Source organism: Dendrobium catenatum, unplaced genomic scaffold (assembly GCF_001605985.2).
Source record: "Dendrobium catenatum unplaced genomic scaffold, ASM160598v2 fragScaff_scaffold_743, whole genome shotgun sequence".
NCBI lineage: Eukaryota > Viridiplantae > Streptophyta > Magnoliopsida > Asparagales > Orchidaceae > Dendrobium > Dendrobium catenatum.
The window spans coordinates 235162-261941 of record NW_021319205.1 but is presented as its reverse complement, the minus strand read 5'-3'; the positions used below and the strand labels follow the sequence as shown (position 1 = coordinate 261941).

The 26780-nt window shown below is 38.7% G+C and overlaps 1 protein-coding gene across 2 annotated transcripts in view; it reads right to left on the bottom strand.

Annotated features, from left to right (window-relative positions):
- LOC110091966 (serine/threonine-protein kinase TIO) overlaps positions 1–26780 on the bottom strand; it is a 60446-nt gene that overhangs the window by 5709 nt on the left and 27957 nt on the right. For both annotated transcript variants that reach the window (XM_020816282.2, XM_020816287.2), the window contains exons 9-17: positions 15374–15446; positions 15215–15283; positions 15048–15128; positions 14822–14933; positions 14591–14734; positions 12199–12337; positions 5303–5474; positions 5005–5103; positions 4386–4934 (exon numbers count right to left, since the gene is read on the bottom strand). In XM_020816282.2, coding sequence (XP_020671941.1) covers positions 4386–4934; positions 5005–5103; positions 5303–5474; positions 12199–12337; positions 14591–14734; positions 14822–14933; positions 15048–15128; positions 15215–15283; positions 15374–15446 — 1438 coding nt within the window. The remainder of the gene's footprint in view (positions 1–4385; positions 4935–5004; positions 5104–5302; positions 5475–12198; positions 12338–14590; positions 14735–14821; positions 14934–15047; positions 15129–15214; positions 15284–15373; positions 15447–26780) is intronic.

Sequence of the window (26780 nt, the reverse complement as noted above, 5' to 3'; positions counted from 1 at the left end):
AAAAGGATTCATGTAGCCGACCCCACGTAGTGGGATAAAGGCTTGATGTTGTTGTTGTTGTTGTTGTTGATGGAAAGCTCTTAGAAATTTTGTTAGATGGAAGGTGGGTGATGGTTCCAAGATCAATGTGTTAGAAGATACTTGGATTTTGGATCTGAGTTTAAACAAATGGCCTACGTTTGTTGGGGTATTGGTTGATGAGAATACAACCCTTGATTACTTCATTCTTGAGGGTAGTTGGGACGTTGATAAATTGAGCTTGCACTTTGGTGGAGACTTGTTGAAGATGATTTGCAATATTCAAATTGCACAGAACTCTCAATTTGACTGTATGGAGCTGAAGCTGCAATTGACAAGAAAATCTATTGCTGCATTACTAGTGGAGGATTGTTTCAAAGGCTATCAAAATGATGATCTAGCTTCTTGGTTATATAAAGTGAAATTGAATGCCCGGGTAGAACTCTTCATTTGGAGGCTGTACAGAGACGCCATTCCAACAAAATTTTTTCTATTCAAGAGGAGATTATCGGGTTCTAGCTTGTGTCCTTGGGGCTGTGCTGAAATTGAAGATGTGAACCATGTTTCTTCTACTTGTTCTAAACTTTTGAAGGTTCTTGAAATTTTAAGGAGCTGGGGATTCCAGATTCCAATTTTTAGGAATTGGGATGATTGCTTGCTTTGTCTTAGGAGATTAAAGAATTCAAATATAATGTTAGTTAGGATCTACCTGACGCTGCTTTGGTTTATATGGAATAATAGAAACAAGGTTAAGCATGGAAAATCCAGTGACAGTAACATCATAATCGCTGCTTCAACTCTTGCTTTTCTTGGATCTGCTAAACTAAGCTCTCCACTTTCGGATCACTGGGTTGTTAATCAGTCCTTTGGACTATGTACAGACAAATGACAACCTCCTCCTCCCGAGTGGATCAAAATAAACTTTGATGCTTCCTTAAAAGATAATTATATAGCAGGCATTGGTGGTATTGTAAGAGATTGTAAAGGTAGATTTATCTTAGCCTTTGGTAAAAGTAAGGTGCATTGGGACATTGCTCAACTTGAGCTCTTGGCTTTCTCAGCTATCAAAGAAGTATTGCACGGTAGGCTGCAAGATGTCAAAGGCATTATTGTGGAAGGTGATAATAAGAATGTCATCCTTTTTCTTCATAAGCTGTATAGCAAACCGAAGATGAAGGGTTGGAGCATGGAAGAAGAAGACTTCTCTTTCCTTGGTGAGTTCAATAATGTTTTCTTTCATTGGGTTAATCGTAATTGTAATAAGTTAGCCGATTATTGTGCTAACGTACTTGTTCTTATGATTTTATTTGGGACTTTTTTGGTGAGAGCTATCTTCCGTCTTCTTTTATTGATTTATTAAAAGAAGAATGTGATAGTATAGCAGTCTCACGTTAGTTTGTATCTTTGCTTATTTTATTTTTAATGCATCTTTGCATCTTTCAAAAAAAAAAAGAAAGACTGCTGCTGCTAAATGCTGAATTCAGGAAATAGTGAAGGAAAAATAGGTAAAGGACTGCTGTAATTTGATGTTGAACTCCTGTAGTTTGCTGTTGGGCTGCTGAAATTACTGGAAAGCAGTTGATGTGTGTAGTTTCCCTTCATTCCTGTCACCCATAAGTCTTTTTGTTCTCTGGAAATTGCTGGAGGCAACATGTGGAGGGGCTGAAAGTTGCTACAACTAATTTTAGAAATCAGGGAAGAGAGTAAAGGGGGTTGGATTGAATGAAGAAGAGTGTAATTGAGATGGTATATAAAAGGAAAAAGAGTCGGAGTACTTTAGGTGAACCAGTTCATCCGACTAATCGGAAAAATGAGCTGAGATACCCAAACGATGCTATACGAATTGGTAAAAGTTTTATCTAATTGCAAATTCATATTTGCTATATTTACAACAACAACGTGGGAACCCTTGCCTATTTAACACTGCACCCGGGCGCCGGTGCAGCGGCCCTTGCACACTTGTCACTGTATTCAGGCCATACAGCGCGTCGCTTCCAGGGGACGCCCTAGCATTAACACAATTTCAGTTTACAATAGGACTTATTTCAGTTTATTCATGTATGAACATGTAAGAATATGTTGATTCATAGAGTAATGACTACAATAACATATGTTATGATGGTTAAAAAGAAATGATATTAGGAAAGCAAAATAAGTCATATATGTGAGATATGCCCATGCAAGCAAAGTCGAAGGAGTTGACGAGGTAAGTTCACTCTCAAAATTCTAAAAGTTAGGAATTCAGACCCATCCTTGAATGAGAGAGTAGCTTCAATTCTAAAAGTTGGGAATTTGGACCAAACCTTGAATTGGAAAATTGGAAGGGTGCAAAAGTTTATAGTAATCCTATGACTTATATAAAGATGTTGAGCACTAAACAAAACAGAAAGCGATGTTACGTATTTCTTATATTTAATATAGAAATTTACATGTGTTTTACATTAGTTGTCATTATGTTCATTCTGATTTTTTATACATTGCTTGCGTATTTATTGAGTCCTAGCATATTAGCAATGATTGTACTACATGAAAGAGGAATAAGCCAATAGGCAAATAGAGAAAAAGGGGATTAAACTTTTTTGTGTACATATACTTTGAAGTGTACAAATAGATGAGCTATACAAACACTTTTAAGTATGTAAGTAAATTTTAAAAGTTAAGCAAAGCTCTGAATTTCTTTGGAGATGTGCATTATATTTGAGATTTATTTAAGGTATATTACATGCTTCTTGTTCTTAAGTATAAAACTTAATAGATTAAGAAATCCTAAATGAATTACTTTTTACTCATTTGATTCTGATAGAAGCAGTTCAAAATGAGTGTCAGTAAGAAGGGGTATGTTTAGATTTTCCTTCTCTGTTATACTCCAGGTTGACTGTAAGGGGAGGTCAAAATGTGGTGTGACATTTGAGAAGTTCATACATCTTAGCAAAAGTTCCTCACAACAACATCATCAAGCCTTTATTCCACCATGTGGGCTTTGCTACATGACTATTTTTTTTCCATTGTGTCCTATTAAGAATTAAAATCTCATTTAAATCTAATAAAGAAAAGGCATTTCTAATATTTTCTAACCATAAGTTCCTCGCACAAAAAAAAATCAATCTATTCAATAAAAGTATATTATCAAACAACCAAATGAAGTAGTTTTTGCCATTACAAAAGACAATATTTCCGTTAGTCTTTGATCATCTTCCAGTTTTTGTAATTACAAAAAAAGACATTTCTTGTCCCTTTAAAATTTTAGTAGAATATCCATCAAAAAAATTAAATGGTCTATTTTTGTTTATCCTAAGTCTCTGCAAATCAACGTAATGATCTAGATTATTTTCAAACAAATTATTATATTCTTGCATCTGATAATCACTGTCATGAAATTCTTCAGTCATATAATTCAATACACTCATAATCTCCATCTTCACTATCATCATCACTACAACTCTCATTTATCTCTACATATGTATGATCACCCTTCTCCATTTGTATATCAAACGCCTTTATCAAATTACAAAATCTCTCTTTCTCTCTCTCTCTCTAAGATGCCTCACCACTCATGTCCTCCCTTGACCAATCTATTTCCTCACCACTCATGTTTTCCCTAGACCCATCTATTTCCTTTTCCTCCTCACCATGGATCTACATCAGCAGAACATCAAAGGCTAACAATCCTTCAGCCTACAAGGGTCTCTTTCTAAGTGCATTTTAAAAAAGAAAAAAAAAACTAGTATAAGCCTTTAGAGGAATTGATACTCTTACTAATCTCTAATCAAGAAAAACATGAGAGAGCAAAAAAAAGAAAAATGCCCATCCTTGGAGATGCTCACTAGGTTTGGAGAGAAATCACAACCTAGAAACAAGCTAGGAAATGTTCTTCCTACTATTACCAGTTTCAGCTGCTATATTTCATTTCCCTGGAAAACCAATAAAAAAATATTTCAAAGAACATGAAAATCGGAAAAAAAGAAAACAGAGGGGAAAAAACCAATGGAAAAAATAGCCAACTTCTAAAGCACAGTGCCACAATTCCCCTTCAGGAGAAACAAGATCTCCCTGTCATGAAAACCCATCCCAGTCACTTCCTCTACTCCATGTAAGCCTCTCCCACATAGTGCAGCTCTCCATTAAAGATGAGGAAATTGACTTCATCGTGGTTATGGGCAAGATTCCAACGTGGAAGTAAGAATTTCTTTGAGATAGGAGATAGAAAGAGAAAAGCGGGAATATAATAGGATACTTTCAACAACATGTAGTGCACCTGATGAAGGGTTATGAAAAATATGAATCCTTGTAAAACACTACAAAAAGAACCATATTCTCCATATGCGCTTATGACTAGAGGGAAGGCCAACGTAAGAAAATAAAGTCACCTGAAGACCAGCAAGAAGAGCCGACTCTAAACCATTGTGGAAACAATAATAAAAGGCAGTCTGCATAGCTTTTGACTGAAGGAACCATTTCCTGATCATTTCAATCACATTAGCTGCTTCTGTATGAGATAATAAGCCTTGTTTTTCCGTCTGCATATCATTTTGGAACACAGACTTAGAACGAGAATCATTCAATGGAAAAAAATAACTTGGTGGACTCATTGAATTAATCTCCAATGCTTCAACCAGATACCAAATAGCCTTGCAAGCTTCACATGCAGCAGGCACCATATTTGAAGATCCTGACATAAGACTAGATCCTGAAACTACTAAACATTCACACAAAGCCTCCACAATTCCTGAAGTTCGGGCATTATCAACTATTTGAATGAGAATTTCCTCTTGAGAAAACGTAGCAGAAACCTTCTCAGGAACGTCAATTGCCTCTGATTTTTTAAATCCCAAAGCAACTCGAGATAACATTATTGCAATGCAGGCAGTAGACTCGTAGAAAATTCTTCCAGATGTGTCCTTGACTATGATCAAAATCTGCTTCGATGAGGAATGTATGAAAAAAAATGCACTGCTGATTCAATTGCTCTAGATAGCAAGGAGTTACCTGTGAATATAGTCTGCTGAGGGCAACCCAATGTCTAGCATAAGAACTTCTGACTCCGCTTCCATTGTTATCCAATAACTTTTTTAAAATTGATAGGCTCTGCATTAAAAGCATGTAGGTTAGCCTATTCAACATTACATGGATGAAAGTGGGCGGATGCTCATGAAGCTGGCAGCACTTTACCCTAGTGAAAGTTCATCAAAGCACCGGATTTTTCAACTAATTAAATAATTAATAAACATAGAAAGAAAACGAGATTCAGAGGAAACAAACACATTTATCTTAAATTTGTGGGTACCTTTATTATTAATCCATGGGCGTCAGAAAGCTTCAGTTTGACAATGAAATTTGTAAAGTCAAGTAGCACACTTAAAATGTCATCAAGCGCGGCAGAAGACTGCTGCACTCCAGCTGCTATTAAATTGGAGATAATTCTGATTGACTGGTTTACGTAATCAATATTTAAATCCCTGTCAATATTCAATAGGGACAAACATACATGAAGATCAGTGACCTATAAACAATGCATAAGTACAACAAAAATAAGAACTATGGGATGTCAATAAATAAGCTAGCGCAAGGACCTACTTAGATTTCAAATGCGTTTTATATGATAACCATTCACAAATGAATTATTATTAAATGAATTTCCAGAACGAGCCTTTTCTGCCTTGTGACCTGTATAGATGGATACATTACCAAACATTTAGAAATAAAAACAAACGAACAACTGAGAATGAACTTCGCTATGTTTTCAAAGTTTAGGCTTAAAAACAACATTTTAATTTAATATTAAATTTTAACAGGATTTTGTTACTAACTCGAGCTCTATCTCTCTCTCGAAAGAGTACCTTACTAACTCCTTTGGGTAAAATCCCTTCAACGAACACATTAAATCCTTCTCCCTCTCTCGTTGATCTAACAACCAAGACTTCCGAAAATTAAATAACCTAACAACCAAGACTCTAGAAAATTAGAGTACTAGATCAATTTTTCACACTTTACAAGATTTTTATCTTCCTACCAAACTTTCTCCCTCTCATCCTTCTCACAGTTCAAAGAAGAAAATAAGCGCTCATCAACACCTCTCTCTTAAAACGCATAAATATCTGTCTTATATGGGCCACAATTATTCAGACTAACCATACATTGAAAAGTTCACAATTGAGGCATCTTATCTACTTTTCAATGCCCATCTCATTATATTACTTCACACACAACAACAACAACAACAACAACAACAACAAGCCTTTATCCCACTATATGGGGTCGGTTACATGAATCCTTTTTCTCCATTGTGCCATGTTAAGAGTCAAATTCTCATTTAAATCTTAAAAAAAAGTCATTTCTAATATTTTATAACCAAGTCTACTTAGATCTACCTTTACCTTTCTTAACATAGGCCAAATTTAATACATCTACTCTCCTAATCGGGTCATCGGAAGGCTGCCATTTTATGTGACCAAACCATCTAAGATGACTCTCTAATCTTATATGCCATTACTTCACACACACAAACATGAAGATACACACATACAAAAATACAAAGGGATGTATTGCATTTCAAATTTTCATGTAAGTTAATATGATATGGGATGGTGTTAACCATTATATAATTTAGGTTAAGTTCTCAAAAGAATTAAGATGGCTGCATTAGGATGATTGTGTGGTTTTGTTGGTTATGTTCTTATATGTAGTTGATGTAAGCGGTAGACATTGGAAGATTTTCCTTAGACAATGGCACTAGATTTATTACCTTGGGCTTGTTTGGGAGGTGGTTTTTGGTGTGGGCTCCAAAAGTTCAAACCCAGCTCCTCTAAGAGAGTTTGTGGTTTTGGGTCATATTTTTAAAAGAAGCTTAGATAGCAAATAAGACACAACCCAAATATTAACCCCCATTTTGTAATGACTTTATGAGTTGGTTCCATGTTTCCCATAGGCGTATGCTGATATGATTAATTATCCCTCCCATTAACCTTCAACAAACAAATTTGATAAGAATCATTAAACAAATGAAATCTGGCCTTGTAAGGAATTAAACTCGTAGGGACTTGATGAGGACATCCGACCATGGAGAGTCTACAAGAAAAGGGGCCGACGATCAACAGCCACAATCACACCACTTTATTTTTGAGCTATCATTTGTAATTTTGTATTAAGTTTATTATTATTATATGTGTATTTGATTTATTATCGCAGTTTTTTTGTTTTTACCCTCATTTGATGGAGTAGTTGTTTGTGACCCTTAGGGGCACTTTTTGTCTTTTATCTTGCTATTGTATTTTGGCTATTTAAAACCCCCTCCTCTTCCTTTCGAGGAGATGATGAATATTATTAAGAAAATTTCCTACATTTGTGTTTTGGTGAGTTTGAGAGCTCTTGTTAGTGTTCTAAGTCCTTAAGTGAGGGCAACGTATCACCCACCAGCCGCAGGAAGCATCCGGGCTCGTGGTCCATGTTGCGACTTAGTTTTCAAATCTATGCTTTTATATCATATGAGTTTTTGATGATACCAAAATATTATTGTGTTGATTACTATTTCTCTTAACACATTGGAAAAATCTTGTTTGTTTCGTTTGTGTGTACTAATATTTCATGGAAATCATACTTCAGACTGCCGAAGACTTATAGACAGTTTAGATTAAGGTTTCTTGTAATTAAATTCTATATTTTTCCTCTTTTTCTTGAGTCAGAGAGTGTGTGATTATAATTCGAAAACTGTGCACACACACTAGGGGAGTGAGTCAAAACTTGTATTTTTAAAACTAATCGTTACTATACGATTCTGGAATCGTACGAGATGATTTGACCTGAGTGTTCCTCCATAAAAAAGTTAATCGAATCATGCCTTAGAATTTTTCGATTGAACTGTTCGTACTGTGCGAAGTTAGATTCGTACAGACGACGTCTAGAGTACGAAATGAATACATACCAGTTCGTCCCAAATGAACTTACCATTTTTTAATTGATTTTACTGCACGAAATTAGTTTCGTACAGACAACGTCCAGAGTACGAAATGGGTGCATATTAGTTCGTCCATACGAACATGAAAATGTTTTGACTTGTTCGTGTTGTACAAAATTATTTTCGTGCAGATGACGTCCAGAGTATAAAATGGGCTCGTCCATGTTCATACCATACAAAGCATGATTTGATTTAAACAGTTCTTATGTACGATGCGGGGTTCGAACAAATGACGATCATAGTATGAAATGGATTCGTACGAAATCGTACCGGACAAACTTGTTCAATTCTGAACTCTTCATTCTATACGATGTCAGTTTGTGCATACGACTGACAGAGTACAAAACTAGATCATTCAGGATCGTACAAGGATTTTTTGAACTGTTCGTACGTACGAAGTAGGATCGTACTGTACGATCCAAGACGGTCAAATTGAAATTTTCAGTTTTCTGGATGATTTTTCTTGTCCTTTCTATATAAGGGTCCTAAAAACTAACTGAACAGACTTCTTTAGCTATTTTTTTTTAGAGTTAGAGTGAGAGTGTTTAATGAGAGTGTTTGGCAGTAGATTGAGATATCTTGCTTGTGGAATTTGTGAAGGGTTCACAAGAATACCCAAAGGTGAAGATCTCTTTAATTATAAGTTTGTCAAATCTCTTCCCTACTTCTTTGAGGACTCTTGAGAGATCTTTGGAGAAGATCCAATACTCTGCCGACACCAGAAGGGTGTGAAAGGATGCCGGTTCTCTGCCGTCACTAGAAGGGTGAGAAAGGACGTTGGTACTCTGCCGACACTAGGAGGGTGTGAAAGGACGCCGGTACTCTGCCGACACCAAGAGGGTGTGAAAGGACGTCGGTACTCTGCCAACACCAAGAGGGTGTGAAAGGATGCCGGTTCTCTGCTGTCACCAGGAGGGTGAGAAAAGATGACGACACTCTGTCGTACCGGGGTTTGGTGAAAGAGAGGTTATTGTAAGGGCTTCTCCGCTTTGCTGTGGGAGCAAAAGGAGAGTCATTTTGGTATAGTGCAATACCTGAAGAGGGAGTCTTCAGGGAGTGGACGTAAGTCTAGTTGGATCGAACCATTATAAAATTCTGTGTTTTTCTGTCTTTACTTTTACTGCATTTCTATTTTCTGCAAGTTTTAATTTTGTGGTTGAAAAAATTATTTTATGAAAATGTCATTGTGATTAAATCTAAAATTGATTTTCTAAATTTCTAAGAGAATTTTGAAATTACCAATTCATCCCCCTCTTAGTTAGCCTTGGGGAAAATCTTTAGGTCTATAAACCTATTCGAACTTAGAGTCCACCTCTTCCACCAACCTCCTCTCCTTTCTTCACCCTAAACCGCCAGCCACCATGTCCCATCTTTCTCAGTTGGCCAAACTCCACCAAAACACTAGACGAACCCATTCTTTCCTCCTAGCCGCCAGCCCAGAAAACCCCACCTCCTTCAAGTCGTCGGTCCCCCAACCTCTTCTTCCCCTCCAAGCTGCCGGCCCAAGCCCCACATCCTTCCCCTAGCCGCCGGCCACACCCCTCCTTTGGAACCCTAATTTTCAAACACCTAAATACTTTCCAAATATAGTGTCTAATAATTTTGGACAGTCATTGAATTAAATCCCAATTTAATTCAAATCCTAAATCTCTTCCTATTTAAAGAGACGAGTAATATTGTGAAGTTCGCCAACATAGCAATTTAAATTTAATTGAGTATTAGGGATTTAAATCCTATTTCCTTAACAAGTGAAGACAAGATTTGGCAAGTCTCATCCCCAAACCCCTCCCTATCCTAGGCATAGCCACCCCCCCCCCATCCTTTCCCTCTTGGTGGAGAATTCAAATTCAAACTTTTCCCTCTCCAAATATTAAAATTTGAAATTAAATTTTAGATTTTGAATTGTCTTCCTCCCTTTATCAACACACAAAATTCAGAGCTACATCCCCTCTCCTTCCTTTATGGTCTGCCCCCACTACCTCCCCCTCTCTACTGGGAATTAGTCCTTATTACCTTCCACCGAACATCGATTCGGAAGAATCTCCACCTCGCAAAACTGCTGTCTAGATTTCCTGGACAAATAAAAATTGCAGTCCAGAAATTTCAGCAAATGTCGTTTGTTGTGTCGTCGTTCAGAAGTCCTTTGTTTGATGTCCAGAAGTTCCCCAATCCATAGTTTGTTGCCCCTCATGTATGGCTGATTCAGAACATAATCACGTCTTCGTTTTCAACGATCAAGGTTAATTGGCATTCTCTGGTCTTCGTTCTTAGACATAAACCTTAGAACGACCACTCCGTTGAAGAGTACATGGAATGAATCATCTTCTCCCTTGAAACCACTATTGATAAATGTCAATCTCTCGTTCAATGACAACTTTCTTCTGAATCCGGGCAAAGTTGAACTCTTTCCCAAATCTTATTTCTTCCAAGTCTCTCTCAATTGTGGCATTATAAAAATTATGCAAGTTTTCTCTGCTTAACCAGTTATTAAGAGTGAGAGTGAGGGATCTTAAATAGTGACTATTTTAAATGTTAATTAAGGAATTTCTTTCCAAAAACCCACATTAAGTAAAATCCAATTTGATTGGTTATTTTGTGCTCTAAATCTTTATCATATAATATATTGCTTAAACTAAAACATTGATTTATTATTTTCATTCATCGTTTAAATCATTGGAAGTGACTAATTGCCCTAGCCGCCACCCTCCAAACCCTAATTCCCTTCCCTTCACATCTCACACCTCATCAATGCTTTCCTTTTGCATAACTCCCACTTTGGAGAGACTAAATTTCAAATTGTCAATCAATTTTAAAATTTGAAATATTTCCTAAAATAGAAAGTCCCATAAATTAAGCCCAAATCAAATTCAAATTGAATTGGATTTAATTTCTCTTTCCCGATTAAAGGGTCTTGATTTGGTAAGCCATAACTCCTCCCCAAGCCCCCAAACCATACACGCCGCCGGCCCCCCATGCATGTCCCCTACTTGAATACTTTCCAAATATCAAGCCTCTTTCTTTGGGAAGAATTCAAAGTTTTCCCTCTCCCCTACCCGCCCCTTCCTCTCTCCAAATCCCCAATAAATCCTTTTTAAATTAAAAGATTAATTAGGGGAAAGTTTGTATTAATTCTCTCCATTATTTATTTGAAATTCAAATTTCAAATACCCCATCTTTACTGGTCAAATCAGAAATATAATTTCAATTTTCTCTCTTGAAAAGAAGCTACTTTCCCTAGCATTGGTCGGCCATCACCTTCCCCTCCCCTCCTTGCTCCTGAAGCCATCCCAACCCTAGTTCTAGGGTTGTCGCATTGTTGTCCAGAATTTCTGGACAGTGTCGGCAAGTTGTCCCGCAACTTGGAGATCACCATATGCTGCCCGGAAGATTCAGGTTGCCGACCAAAGACGCCAGTCGAGATTAGTTTGCTGCCCACCATCCATAGATCATCAAATTGCTTGTCCTAAGAAAGCTAGGAGTTGTGAATTGCAGTCTACTACCTTTCAAGCACCCAAACATCCGCACTGAAGGTTCGTATTGCTTCTCCTTTGGGTAAACTCTTCCTCTACTCGGCTATCTTCCTAGTCACTTTCAATTGTGGTTTTAGATTGACTCACAACGATCATGATAATTTTCTCCGCTAAAAGCCTAGTGAATTAGAGAGCTACATGAGGGATCCTTGCATAGTGACTAATCTTATTGTTAGCATAGGGATTTTTGTTGAAAACCTTCCATGTATGCAACGTTAGATTAATTGACTATTTTAGGATCTCAACTCCTACGCATCTGATTTGGCCTAAACTCGTTTTACCGCCTTATGGTTTTGTCTTATCATTTAAAATCAACAAAAGTTTTGCTTATTACTATTTTATAAATTTAAAATGTGCTAATTTTTTATTCCAATCATTTTTGCATTTATGTCCTGCAGGTTGAGTGTTAAACTTAAACAAACTTCATTGGCATGATTTGAAATGTAAATGAAATCCTATAGTTATAAACTCACATATGAAATCATTTGGCACTCCAGAAGATCTATCTTTTACACTTATTTATCAGAAGAACCATCAGAAGCAATGTAATTTTTCATTCGTTGCGTTAAATCGCGTACTGCTATTAGCACAGGTTACCAACATTTTCCAACATATGAGAAAAAAACGTATTTACCCATGGCGATCAAAAATATGGTGACAACTTTCTTTTGATGCTTTCAAAATCATATACCGATTTACCTTAAAGATGTAGGAGATCCACTCGAGCAAGTCTTCAATGGAAGCAAAATGACAGATAATGCCTCATTGTCTTGACCAATAATACTTGCCCCTTTGATGGTTTTTGAGTTATTCTCCAGCTTATCCAAAATTTGGTATTCTGAAATTAGAAGAGAATTTTCAAAAGATAGCAAAACTGAAATGAATCAAAGCAATCCAGATGTAGGACTAATGTATAGGCAAATGCTGTGGATAAGAAAATTACACATACATAAACAGAGCTTTGAAATTTATCACCTTCTTATGTTCTTAGCAAAGATTTAAGCCAAAAAGACGGTGATTAAGATCAGTAATCAATTACATAATAATGTTAGGAGCACAAAATAATCAAATCAAATCATACCATGCTAATGTGCGGTTTTCAAAGAGAATCCCTAACTTAACAATTAGAATAGTCACTATGAAAGATCCACTCACTCAAACTCTCAATACGGCTTAAGCGGATAATTCTTCATAACTAATGATGCCATGATTGAGGAAGAGTTGAAATATAGGGTTAGGGAAAGAGTTTATCGTTCTCATGTTCTTGATATTTGTTCCGTCGTTTCTCATATCGGCAGTCGAGTTGTTGGGATTTCTCCTTGCACTGAAAAAGTCTTGATAATAAGTCAGGAGTCGTGATGGAGGTAAGGGATGGGATGTAGCTGGCCAAGGGAGGAGGGCTCCCGTCTTCCTTTCTCAAGAGAAAGAACAAGTTAGGACGAACATTTTAGGAGTGAGGATATAGCCGGCCATCCAAGGGAGGGGAGGAGCATGATTTCTAATTTTAGATTTTGTGGATATATGGTAATGGAGAGAGCAATTAGGAAATCTGAAATTAATTTAAGCAATCAGCAAAATTACTTTGGGATGGATTGAACCACGAGCAAGGGAAGAAAGCAAGCGAATTTGAGGTGGAGATGAACCACGAGCCTGAAAACGGGACTTCCGATTCTCACAAGAACTCACAACTATCCAAGAAAACAAAGTGCAGAATTTTTCATTTCATTATAATCATCATACTCTCCAAAGAGGAGGAGAGGCAATTAAATAGCCAAAATACAATGACACGTCTAATGACAAAAGTGCCCCCTAGGGTCATATAAGCCTACTCTCTCAAGTGAGAGTAAAAATGGAAAAGATACATAAATAAATCAAAAACAACTAAAAGCTCAAAAATAAAATAGTCTAATCATGGCCGTAGATATTCGTCTGACGTCGTTACAACATTGATATTTCAAAATCATCTCAACATTAAAGTTTAATATTGTCTTAACATTGATACTCTGCGTTAACAATTTCTACACTCACAACTTGACAACTGATCTTTGTTCGACATCATCTTAACATCGACGACCAATGCCCTTTCAACATCGATGACAAATGTCTTCTTGACATCGACACCCAATATTTACTGCATAACATCGATGCCGAATTCTCTACATCCTAATATTAATTATTTTAAACACAAATTCTAGTTAAATGACTTATTATTTCTAAATTATTTTTAATATTATACTTATTTAATTTTTATACACTATTTTTAAAATATAAAAAATTATAATACCGTGTCCAACCCGTGTCTGTGTCCTATATTTTTAATAATTGACGTGTTCCGTGTCCGTGTTGTGTCGTATTCATGTTGCCGTCTCCATGTTTGTACATCAAAGGGAAATGATAAGCAACTCGTCAGTATCTAGTCTGAGTGTGGATTTTTTTCCTGGTACAGACACTTTGCGGTAGTTCTAGTTTTCTTTCAAAATTTTGTTCCATAAAGTGCTGTGTTTCTTTAAGAAACTATTAGTAGGCATGATTCGTGATTTGTCTCAACCACAAAAGACCAAGTAGTGGCGGACAGAGCAAGCAATTGACAGTACAAATATCTAACGCTGCACAAAGGATGCAAATCCAAAAGCAGAAAAAGGAAACCAACGTGAGTGGCATCATAGCCAAAAGAAACTTTCATTGTGTCTGGTGGTGCTTCTGTTGCTGGTGGTACCAGCTTGCACATAGGGGTAAGGGTTGGATGAGAAATTAGAACAAGAAAACAAAAAAAAGGTTAAAAAAAAGGAAGGGGAAAGCAAAAGAAAATTTAAAAAAAAAATCAGCAAGCAGAAAGCACTGACATTTTCAATCTCATTTATGGAAATTATTAGCTTTTATTCCTTGACATCAGCCTGTGTTTTATTATATATGACTGCATGTCAAGTACATATTTCATTGTTTCCATCTGAAGTCAGGGAAAGAGCCAAACAAGTACTCTGGCAGTCAAATACTGAATCTTCAATGTCACTAAGTAGGTACTGACATGGATTATAAAATGGCCTTCATTGTGAAACTTTGCAATCTTTTGATGCATGAAAGAGAGCAATACCTGATGGAGAATTTTCAGGAGAACGATGACATGATGAAGATTCATCATATTGACTATTTTTAGCTAGACCAGGGCTGTCTACATGGACATCGGAGCAGAGGTTCTCATTTTTGTCACATTCAAGATGAGAAGAGTTCCCCTTACCTATTACAAATTATGAGGTAAATTCAAAGTCCAGAAAAAGTGTTTCCAACATAAAGAAATCGATGAAATAATCAAGAAAATCATCACAAGTATTATTGGAAGCAGATTCAGATGCTAAATCAGGAATGCAGTTTTTTTCTTCTCTACTGCAGGTGACATCAAATCCCTTGCTGGAGACATTAGCAAGCCCCTGCACTTCCTAATGTAAATTCACAAGCAAATAAACTGCATTCAAAGCAGGATCAAAACAATAGTTACTTGACGTGAAACTAGCTATTGCTTAAGATTTAATTTGCTCAAAGGCAGAACTCACCAAGGCTGAATTATCCTCTGAAATTTCTTTGACAAATGGGTGCTCCAATAGAGCCGGCCAAGATAGCCTTTTCTCTGGTACCTGTTACAACCAATTTACAACTGATAGACACTATGATCGGAAAATGGATTCATGCAAACCATTGAAAGAATATATAAAAGAATAACCTTGTTAAGTAAGCCCTTCAAGAAACTCCTAAAATGTGAGCCCATATCCTCTGGAAATTTCACGGGATCCTGTTACAAGTACTAAAAAAGTGTATATCATATTTTCTAGATCAACTTCTGGTATTTGAATGGAACTCAAAGATATAGAAACAGATGGACCTTCACAATTTGTCGAATAAGTGCATACACTGAGTTTGTGTAAAATGGTGGCTGACCAACAAACAACTCATACCTGCTCATTCCCACAAGAAAGAAATCAGACTGAGGTTGGACATTGTCAAAGGACTTCAAAATTATATTTGGAGCACGATGTGCATAAAGTATTCAGAACAATAGCCAGAAAATGAACTAATTCATCATCATACTCACCACAAATTCTATGATAACTACTTTTATCTACTTTATAATTCCTCCTCGTGATCCATTTCAATTTGGGCTGCTTCAATTTTAAATGAATATTTTTGGGAAACTTATAATTCTTTTCTTTATAGGCTGATGTAAGAAGTTTTAGAGTCGAAGGCTTACTAATACAAATTTAGGATGATATGCACAAAGAAACATACCAAAGATCAAAATTCCTAATATCTCAACTTGTAATATCGATAAAGATTTATCATTTTTAATGTGAAATAAGAAAACGCATTTAATTTACTCCAAACAATAATATAATTTGAGAAAATGATCAAAATGGTTTGTTCACTCTATAAGAAGGACAAAAATAGTCCCCAACTATATTAAAGAGAAATCATTTGGTTCTTCATAAAGAATCAAGGAACCATTTTGATCCTTTCTCAATATAAAATTGTTAAAATTAAGATTCCACATGAAAAAAACGAGGCTTGCAAAACACCCGAAGAATTGTCATTCACTACATAAGTATAAAAAAGGAAGAAGAAATTTATTAATATATAGATTAAATTTAATTTTTACATGTGATACGCCATCAAAAAATTATCTTGATCGGGCACGAATCTCGATGCAAAATCGAGTTGGAAACTTCTAAAATTAATTCAGAGACCATCTCAACTCCGATTTCAACAAACTTATAGTCAAACTGAGCGTCTCGGAAATACGAATCCAATGACACCAAATTCGACTCAATCCGAGCCCAAATGAGCCCAAATCAAGGACCCGAAGCGCTGTTGGAAGCTTCGTACCACTGTTTGAGTTACCAAACGGTTTCCAAATATGACGAGCTTATAGTCAAATCGAGTGGCTCGACGAGACGAATCCAACAAGCCCAACGAGCCCAAGATCACTGAATTCCAAAATCATTAAGGCCTCCAAATGCCTGACGAACGATCCATGATCAAGGGGTTCATTATTGGCCATCCATCCAACCACTCCCCATTTACCCTTGATATCTCACCTATTTACAGGCCATGTGACGTGAAACAATCAAGAATTGCACGTGAAATTTATAAAGAATCACAAAGTGTGCCAATTTTAAGATTAAGGTATCGTGAGGTGAGGTTCAATAGTTTTCAATTGTCAAAATTATTATGATAAGCAATTACAATCTTGATGTTTGGGCACAATTGGCGATAGATCTTGAAATTCTCACAATAAGACAAATGCAGAGTAAAATATAATCCCACGGCTAATGTTTAGAAAATTCACAATGAGTTATCTTGCTAACTCACACTCAAGTAGGGCTGAGCGGAAGGTCTTTAGCATACTCAATGATGCCACGAGGACATTAGCAACCCCAACGGCCTTGAGCCACGGAAAGGTTGACGGTGGCGAGGATGGCGGGAATGGTTGACTGTCGAGGCTCCAATCGTAGTTTGGAAGTTGGCGATCGATGACGCTCGCAAGAGTAGGTACAACTCAATCCAAATAATCTCCAACGGTGGCATCGTCTTCAAATCCCACGTCGAAGAACGGAGACCGTAGGATGTTGAGACTTCCGTCGGCGTCGAACACAAGTCCCCACTCAAATTCAGGATCCGCCATGCATGCTTGACGTTGGAGAGAACTCCAATGAGAAGAGAGGAAATATGTGGTGGTGAGAGAGAGCACTTGTAGATTGAGAAGAAGGAAGGGGAAGAAGAGAGGGGCGGCGGGATTTCCAAGGGGAAGGGGGCCGGCGGGTTCAAGGGGGAGAGGGCTAGGGTTAGGGGCAATTAGGTTTAGTGGAATGTTTAGGGATTTAACCAAATCTGAATTTTAATCTCAGATTTGATTAATTAGGAGGGAATTTATTTGAATTTTAAAATTTCAAATCATAGGAATTAATGCCTTTAATGGGAGGAGCCAAGGGAGGGGGCCGGCGGTTTCTAGAGAGAGGGGAGGGGTTTTGAAAACAAATCCTAAAATTTAATTTCAGGATTTATGAAATTTGGAGGGAGAAGTATTTGAAATTAAGTTTTAATTTCAAATGAGGGAGGGGCTTAATGGAGCAATCAATGAGGGAAGAGCCTCATAGGGCCGGCGGCGTATAGAGGGGAAGAGAGAGAGATTAATGGGAAGAGAGAGGAGAGGGTTTCCAATTTGGAGTGATGATATGGAAATAGAATTTAAAGACTCCGATTTAAATTAATTTGAAATTGGAATTTATCATGGAAACTTTCCAAAATTGGAATTCCAAATTAGGAAAGGATTTGAAATTTGAAATTCAAATTTCAAATTTGGAAACTTGCGGAGAGATGGGTTGGACGGGTGTGGGGAGGTCGCCGGCAAGGTGGCCGGCCGGTGCCGTGGGAGTGGCCGGCGGCTGGCTTCCAAGGAGGCGGCGGCAAAGGCTAGGCTCGGTTTCAACCCAAGGATTTTGAATGAATTTTCTTGTGGTGGAGGGGAAGTGGTTGGAGGAAAACACAAACGAGAAGATAGAATAACTTAACCACGAGCCGCGGACTCTTCCAACGACTGGTGGGCCTTGCGATTTGCTCCCTTTGAGCTCTCTCCCTTCTCTAGCTCTCATGCAGGAAGAAGTAGAAACAAAACACAAATTTCATTCAAATATTCATTAACCTCATTACAATAGAAATGACCTATATATAGGTCCCAACATGAAAGAAAATACAAAGACTAAATTGCCCTCAGGGCTACAACATGACTCAACTCAAACTAGAGGTACAATAGGAAGCCTCCAAGAAATAAAATGCATAAACATCTAGAAATATAAACTCTGAATCGTGGCCATCGATCTGCGCTATCTCTGGCGATACACATGCTTGAACCTCTGATCGATGTTCTCATCATTCTCCCCAGGTGGGACAGAGCTCGACCCCGTCGAGTAAAAATCTCTGGAGCTCTCGTACATCTCTAGGAGATCTGGGTCCAAACTCTGTAGCTCCTCTCGATCGATCCATGTGTCCTCTGTCACCGGCTTCCCTTTCCAATGCACCAAGTACCGTTGGCGTCCACCTTCCTTCGTGGAAATGATTTCATCGTCAAGTATAGCTTCGACCTTCTCCGCAATGGGAAAATGGGGTAAATTGGGGAGTGGATGTAGGCTGGGGATCTCACTAGGTGGGTTCTCACAAGGCTTATTATGAAGTGGATTATCAGGGTTAAACTCGGGTCCCTCGAAAGCTACTAAATCTTCAACATTAAACGTAGGATTCATATTAAAGCCTTCAGGAAGGTCTAACACATAAGCATTACTGTTTACTTTCAAGATTATCATAAAGGGGTCCGCACTTCTAGCATGTAACTTTTTAACGGCTCTTTGAGGAAACAGCTCCGGGCGAATCCGTACCAAAACAAAATCTCCAATTTCAAATTCTTTAAATCTCTTCTTACGATCAGCATTAATCTTATAGTGAGAATTACTTTGTTGAATTCTTTTATTTATTTCTTTGTACAATTCTTGAAGATGAGATGTGAATGCAGAGCAGACTCTGAGATTCTAACCTTAGGACTCATGAGAATCAAATCAATGGGCTGTTTAGGTAGGTGGATGTACACGACTTCAGCAGGACTTAGACCCGTAGATTGGTTCACAGAGTTGTTGTAGGCAAATTCAGCTATAGGTAGCTTAGAGTCCCAGTCCCGTATATTTTTTCTCCTACCAAGGTCCTTAAAAGATTTCCTAAACTCATGTTCACTACTTCGGTTTGACCATCCATTTGGGGGTGAAAAGCAGTAGAGAATTGTAATTTGGTCCCCATTTTGTGCCATAACGTTTTCCAAAATTAGCTAGTAAATTTCACATCCTTATCTGAAACAATGGTCTTAGGTAAGCTGAGACATTAAAATACAGCTTAGCTATTCTAGAAGCATCAAAAGTTTTGGAGCACGGGAGAAAATGGACCATATTAGAAAATCTATCTACGACTATGTATACTGAGTCATGCTTCCTAATGGTCTTGGGTAACCCTAAGACAAAGTCAATGCTAACATCCTGCCAAGGTTTATTAGGCACATGGAGAGGTGTGTAAAGGCTGGTGTTTTGCTCTGTTTAAAATTGCGCAATAAGAGGCGCGCCTCTGCGCAATTTGACCAAAAACCGCCTCGAGGCTTACGCAATTCCTCTCCTGGCAGAGGCGTACGCCTCACTTGGACTGAGGCGCGCCTCAGAGGCGCAATTGCGCAATTCTGGCTGAGGCGTACGCCTCAAATATATGCTCAGTACCGCTCAGTACATGCTTGGTACCGCTCAGTATATGCTCGGTATAGCTAGGTATTTGCTCGGTACTGCTAGGTATATGCTCGGTACCGCTCAGTATATGCTCGGTATAGCTAGGTATTTGCTCGGTACTGCTAGGTACATGCTCGGTACAGCTAGGTATTTGCTCGGTACTGCTAGGTACATGCTCGGTACCGCTCAGTACAGCTAGGTACATGCTCGGTATTGCTAAGGAACATGCTCGGTACCACTCGGTATCTTCCCATAAAAACAACTTACGAACTTGCTCGGTACCACTCGGTATTGCTAAGGAACATGCCAGGTCGAACCCCGCCAAGGGGCAGCGCCCCCTTGGACCCCCGGCAGTCCGGCATATTGTTCTATTCATCATCTTTAGTTATAGTTGTTAGTGTTAGTCTACTTCTTCATGAGTGCATGCTTTGATTGGAAGACATTGGACTCTATAGGAGAGGAGGAAGGGGTGAGAAGATTCCCTTGAAGACCCATTTAGTGATGGGACATGATTGGATTTTATATGTTCTTTCTTAATTGTACTTTGGGAGTTTTGATAGACTAATATTTTGTGGTTATGTACTTTGGGACATGATTTTATTGCATCTATTTTTTTACTTTCCCCTAATTTTAATTGTCATTTAGATGTTTTTATTGTATAATAGAATCTTACTATTTTTTACTTGCTAAAACCCTTAAATTCTCATTTACGCAATTTCTTCGTCGGTGAGGCTTACGCCTCACACCGCCTCGAGGCTTACGCCTCGCCTCACAGACGAAAAACGCCTCGAGGCTTATTTACGCAATTTTAAACCTTGGTGTTTTATTTTCGTTATTTGGCCAGTTGACAGGTGTGACATCGCTTCACTAATCTACTAACATCCCTCTTAAGACCCAGCCAATAAAACCTATTTTCAACAGCGATTATTATCTTAGCTTGTCCGAAGTGACCCACTGGACCACCCGCATGTAATTCCCAAACAAGAAATTCTTGAAGTGAAGTATTGGGAATACAGAGTTTTTGGGACTTAAACAAACATCCATCTTCCAACATTAAATCTCCTATGATCCGTTCATCTCCAGTGGCTAGAGAAGAATAGGTTTCTCTAAAATCGGGGCAGTCCAAGTAGTCTTCCTTAAGTCGCTCGAAACCTATTACTTCAGTATTCATCTCCCTAGTAATCATCATTCGACGTCTTAAGGCATCAGTAGCCTTATTTTCAGATCCTGCTTTATGTCTGATGGCATACGTGTATTCTTGCAGGAATTCAACCCACCACCCATGTCGGGCATTAAGTTTCTTCTGTGAATTGATATATCGTAACGCTTCATGATCTGAAAAGATGACAAATTCTTGGGGAAGTAGGTAATGTCTCCAATATCTGAGGGACTGAATGATGGCGTAAAATTCTTTATCGTAGGTGGAGTATCGTTGCTTGATGTCATTTAACTTTTCGCTAAAGTAGGCAACCGGGTGTCCTTCTTGGGATAATACTCCTCCTATGCCTATGCCAGATGCGTCACAAGTCACTTCGAAAACCTTAGAAAAGTCTGGCAGTCGCATGACTGGTGCTTCAACCATCTTCATTTTTATTTCCTCAAAAGCCTTGGTGGCGGAGGACGTCCAGTGAAACTCTCCTTTCTTCAGACAGTCGGTTATTGGACCCACTATAGTGCTAAAGTTTCTGATAAATCTCCTATAGAACGTGGCTAGTCCATGAAAACTTCTAACATCTCTAATGTTCTTAGGTTCGAACCATTCATTGATTGCTCGCACTTTTTCGGGGTCAGCATATATGCCTTGGGAAGAAATAATAAAACCAAGAAAGGTTACTTGATTCGTTATGAATGTGCATTTCTTCGAACTGGCATATATTTGTTCATTCTTCAGAATTTCACAAACTTGTCTTAGATGATTCAAATGTTGTTCCACCGAATGACTATAGATCAGGATATCATCAAAGTATACTACCATAAATTTTCCAAGGAACGGTCTAAGGATCTGAATCATTACTCTCATAAAAGTGTTAAGTGCGTTACTCAAACCAAAAGGCATTACCGTCCATTCGTACAATCCATCTTTGGTATTAAAGGCGGTCTTCCATTCGTCTCCCGGGCGTATCCTAATCTGGTGGTAGCCACTTTTGAGATCAATCTTAGAAAAAAGTGTGGCTCCAGTCATCATATCTAGCATGTCATCTAAACGAGAGATCGGGAAACGGTACTTGACCGTGATCTTGTTAATAGCACAGCTATCAACACACATTCTCCACGACCCATCCTTCTTAGGGGTAAGAAGGGCAGGGACAGCGCACGAGCTAAGAGTTTCCTTAATGAATCCACGTTGTAGCAACTCATCCACTTGTTTCTTGAGCTCCTCATGCTCAGCAGGGTTTATTCGGTAATGGGGCAGATTTGGCAGTGAAGCTCCAGGCACTAGGTCAATAGCGTGTTAAATATCCCTTAAAGGAGGCAGTTGGTGGGGCAAATCTTCTGGGAAGACGTCAGAAAAAGCTTCCAGAAGCGGTCTCACTTCTTCAGGGATAGGTTCTTCTTGTGTGACACTCACTTCCCGAGCTACTGACGCGTAAAGAGGGGATCCTGACTCTAGTTCCGTACCTAAGTCTTTGGCCGTTAATAAGTTCAAGCCCGTGTTGGGTTTAAGGGAGTTGGGTTTAAGGGAGTTGGGTTTAACTTCTTCTTTGGTAGACTTAGGCTGAGTGGGTAGGAGTTTAATATTCTTACCCTCGTGTTCAAACACACATGTATTTGATCGTCCATAAATGTGTACGTCGTTGTCGAACAGTCAAGGGCGGCAAAGGATGATTTGACCTACATCCATAGTCAAAACATCACACCAGATTTTCTCCTTATATCCAATGAATTCAATAGGAACGAGACTCCTATCTTTCACCTCCAAGGTGGTCGAGTTGATCCAAGCGACTTTGTAGGGGTTCGGGTGGGGTGTGATCCTCAACTGAAGTTTCGAAATCATAGCAGAAGATACGGCGTTAATGCAGCTTCCACTGTCTATTATGACTTTGCAATTCTTGCCTCCAATCTTAGTGAAAGTGTAGAAGATTGAAGTTATTCGCCAGTCGTCGCTAGGCTTAGGCTGAGAGAAGGCACACCTAACGACTTGCAGATCCAAGTGATTTATCTTTTGAAGACAGTGGATCACAGCAGTATCCTCATCGTTGAAAAATTCCTCATCGTCGTCCATATGATGAACTAATTCAACTTCCGGATCATCCTCTTCTTCCGTCACTTCTTCAATTATTATGACCTTAAACGAGTTGGAGCACTGAGAGGCAATGTGTCCGTACACATGGCATCTAAAACACTTAGTGCCGGCTTGGGTGTCACCCGTTCAGGTGATTTACCTTTATAATCCGTTCTAGGTTGGTCTTGACAAGGGGAAGGTCGACTACCTGAGGGTCCCGTGGGTTTGTTGTAAGGTTGGCTAGAGAAAGATTTGAATGGGTTGGTTAGAGAGTCTTGAGTCCTAGAAACATGGCTCCGAGATTCTTCTAAGTCTAGTACGAGACTACAGGCAGCTTCAAAAGTATTCACTCCTCTGGCAAAAAGTTCATTCCTAAGGTCTTCTCTCAATCCAGCTCTAAACATAGACAGCAGTTGGGCAGGGGTGGTGGTCTCTTCACCGTTACAACGAATCATAAAATCATCAAAGGCTGAGATATATTCCTTAACAGGCTTACTACCTTGGGTTAACCTATTCCAGGGATCCAAAAGTCTAGGGTAGTAAGAGGGGGGAAGATACTTCCGCTTCAATTCTTGTTTCATTGTTCCCCAGTCAGATACGGGGTATTCTCATCGCGTTTCTCGCATGTGTTCTATATTGGTCCAGTATTTGTTGGCTCTACCAGTCAATTTCATCTCAGCAAATCGAACATTTTTCTCTTCCGAAATATTGTACCACTTGAAATAGCTATCCATTCCTTTGAGCCAATCAAGAAAAACTTGGGGTTCTAACGTACCATCGAATGTCGGGGCATCTATCTTAATACTCTTAAGAAGTTGGGTATCGTTGTCTCTCCAAGGTGCGTCACGTTCTCCCGGTTCGTGGTTGGGTCGGTGATTGGGTCGGTAGTGGTCTCTAGGAGGTCCGTAATCAGTTCGGTTATCTTCGCCATAAGGAGAGTGGGGTCTAGAGGGGGTGTAGATGGTCGGGTTTCCTATCCTCTCGATGTTGTCTAGCCTATCGCTCGTGTGGCGTCTAAACTCCGCCAAATTCGTTTGGGTATCCCTAATTTGTTGCGTGACTGTATCCAATTGGCCCACTATCAGATCTAAAGTTACTTATATGTGTGCTGGATCCATGGTTGGGTGCTAGGGGACACTAGGGAGACTTCCTAAATCAAGGGCAGCAGCCAATTACACTGGTTTGCTCACTAAAAAGGTACCCACAACAGCTGGAAAGTTCAAGGCAGCAAGCACATATGAAGGGCGAAGTTATCTAGGCAATTTAGATGGGTTCTAAAGCGAGGAGAGCAAGTGAACACTACCTAAAACTCACCCAAAAGGCTATACTAAGTGCAGAAAATTAGTGGACAGCAATTGTCTAAGTGGCCTAGACTATTACGGATGTTAAGGGGAAGATGGCAGCACTTAAACAAGGGATTATGCTAATGTAAGATGAAGTAACTAATGCAGATTTTTCTGGACAGCAGCAGGAAAACAGAAAATAAAACTATCTAAATGATGTTATACATGCAAACCACTAAGGACAAGTTAAAGTGGATTCCTAGGATGCATCTAGCACAAGTAAAGCATGCTAGCCATGCTCTGATACCAAGATGATGTGAAACAATCAAGAATTGCACGTGAAATTTATAAAGAATCACAAAGTGTGCCAATTTTAAGATTAAGGTATCGTGAGGTGAGGTTCAAGAGTTTTCAATTGTCAAAGTTATTATGATAAGCAATTACAATCTTGATGTTTGGGCACAATTGGCGATAGATCTTGAAATTCTTACAATAAGACAAATGCGGAGTAAAATATAATCCAATGGCTAATGTTTAGAAAATTCACAATGAGTTGCCTTGCTCACTCACACTCAAGTAGGGCTTAGCGGAAGAAGGTCTTTAGCATACTCAACGATGCCACGAGGACGGTAGCAACCCCAACGGCCTTGAGCCACGGAAAGGTTGACGGTGGCGAGGATGGCGGGAATGGTCTACTGTCGAGGCTCCAATCGTAGTTTGGAAGTTGGCGGTCGATGACGCTCGCAAGAGTAGGCACAACTCGATCCAAATAATCTCTAACGGTGGCGTCGTCTTCAAATCCCACATCGAAGAACGGAGATCGTAGGATGTTGAGGCTTCCGTCGGAGTTGAACACAAGTCCCTACTCAAATTCGAGATCCGCCATGCATGCTTGACGTTGGAGAGAACTCCAATGAGAAGAGAGGAAATATGTAGTGGTAAGAGAGAGCACTTGTAGATTGAGAAGAAGGAAGGGTAAGAAGAGAGGGGCGGCGGAATTTCCAAGGGGAAGGGGGCCGGCGGGTTAGGGGAAATTAGGTATAGTGGAATGTTTAGGGATTTAACCAAATCTGAATTTTAATCTCAGATTTGATTAATTAGGAGGGAATTGTTTTGAATTGTAAAATTTCAAATCATAGGAATTAATGTCTTGAATGGGGGTTTAATGGGAGGAGCCAAGGGAGGGGGCCGGCGGTTTCTAGAGAGAGGGGAGGGGTTTTGAAAACAAATCCTGAAATTTAAATTCAGGATTTGTGAAATTTGGAGGGAGAAGTATTTGAAATTAAGATTTAATTTCAAATGGGGGAGGGGCTGATGTAGAACGAAAGCGGCTTTGCTATGGTAGATGGACAAACTCCAAATATCTCACAAAAACTGAAAATTTTCTTCAAGTTTTGAATAGAAAATTCAGGTTTCAGGGATGAGGAGAAAGGGTGTTCAGGAGGAAAACTCCTATTATCTTCTCATAAAATCTGAAAGAAATTTCCTTCGGGAAATCTGAAATTTTCAGATTTTCTTCTCTGAATTCAGAATTTGGGTGGTTGTTTCCCACTTGAAGGGGCTGAATTTTGGGCCCAGAAATTTGAGATGGGCCTTGAAAAAGAAATCTGAAATTTAATGCAGAGAAGGGGAAGCGGTAAGCTGGGAGAATGGGCTCTTATTTCCTAATAGAAAAGGGACTGGTGAGAGAATTGGTAAGGAATTGAATTCCCTAAATCAATGATATGATTTAGGAAGTAATTGAATGCCTTGGGGAATTAATTCCCAATTCATTATGCAGGAGCCGGCGGCATGCATGAAACAGGAAATTAAAAGGATTTTTGTTCCTGTAATTAATCTCCATAGACTAGGGAATTAATTAGTAGAGCAAGGCAAGGGGAAATTTGGGCTTATGATTAGGAATTTAATCAAAAACTGAATTTTAATTTCAGTTTTGGTTAAATTAGGAGGCAATTGATTTGAATTTTAAAATTCAAATCAATTCCCTCCTAATTTAACCAAAACTGAAATTAAAATTCAATTTTTGATTAAATTCCTAATCATAAGCCCAAATTTCCCCTTGCCTTGCTCTACTAATTAATTCCCTAGTCTATGGAGATTAATTACAGGAACAAAAATCCTTTTAATTTCCTGTTTCATGCATGCCGCCGGCTCCTTCATAATGAATTGGGAATTAATTCCCCAAGGCATTCAATTACTTCCTAAATCAAATCATTGATTTAGGGAATTCAATTCCTTACCAATTCTCTCACCCGCCCCCTTTTCTATTAGGAAATAAGAGCCCATTCTCCTAGCTTACCGCCTCCCCTTCTCTGCATTAAATTTCAGATTTCTTTTCCAAGGCCCATCTCAAATTTCTGGGCCCAAAATTCAGCCCCTTCAAGTGGGAAACAACCACCCAAATTCTGAATTCAGAGAACAAAATCTGAAAATTTCAGATTTCCCGAAGGAAATTTCTTTCAGATTTTATGAGAA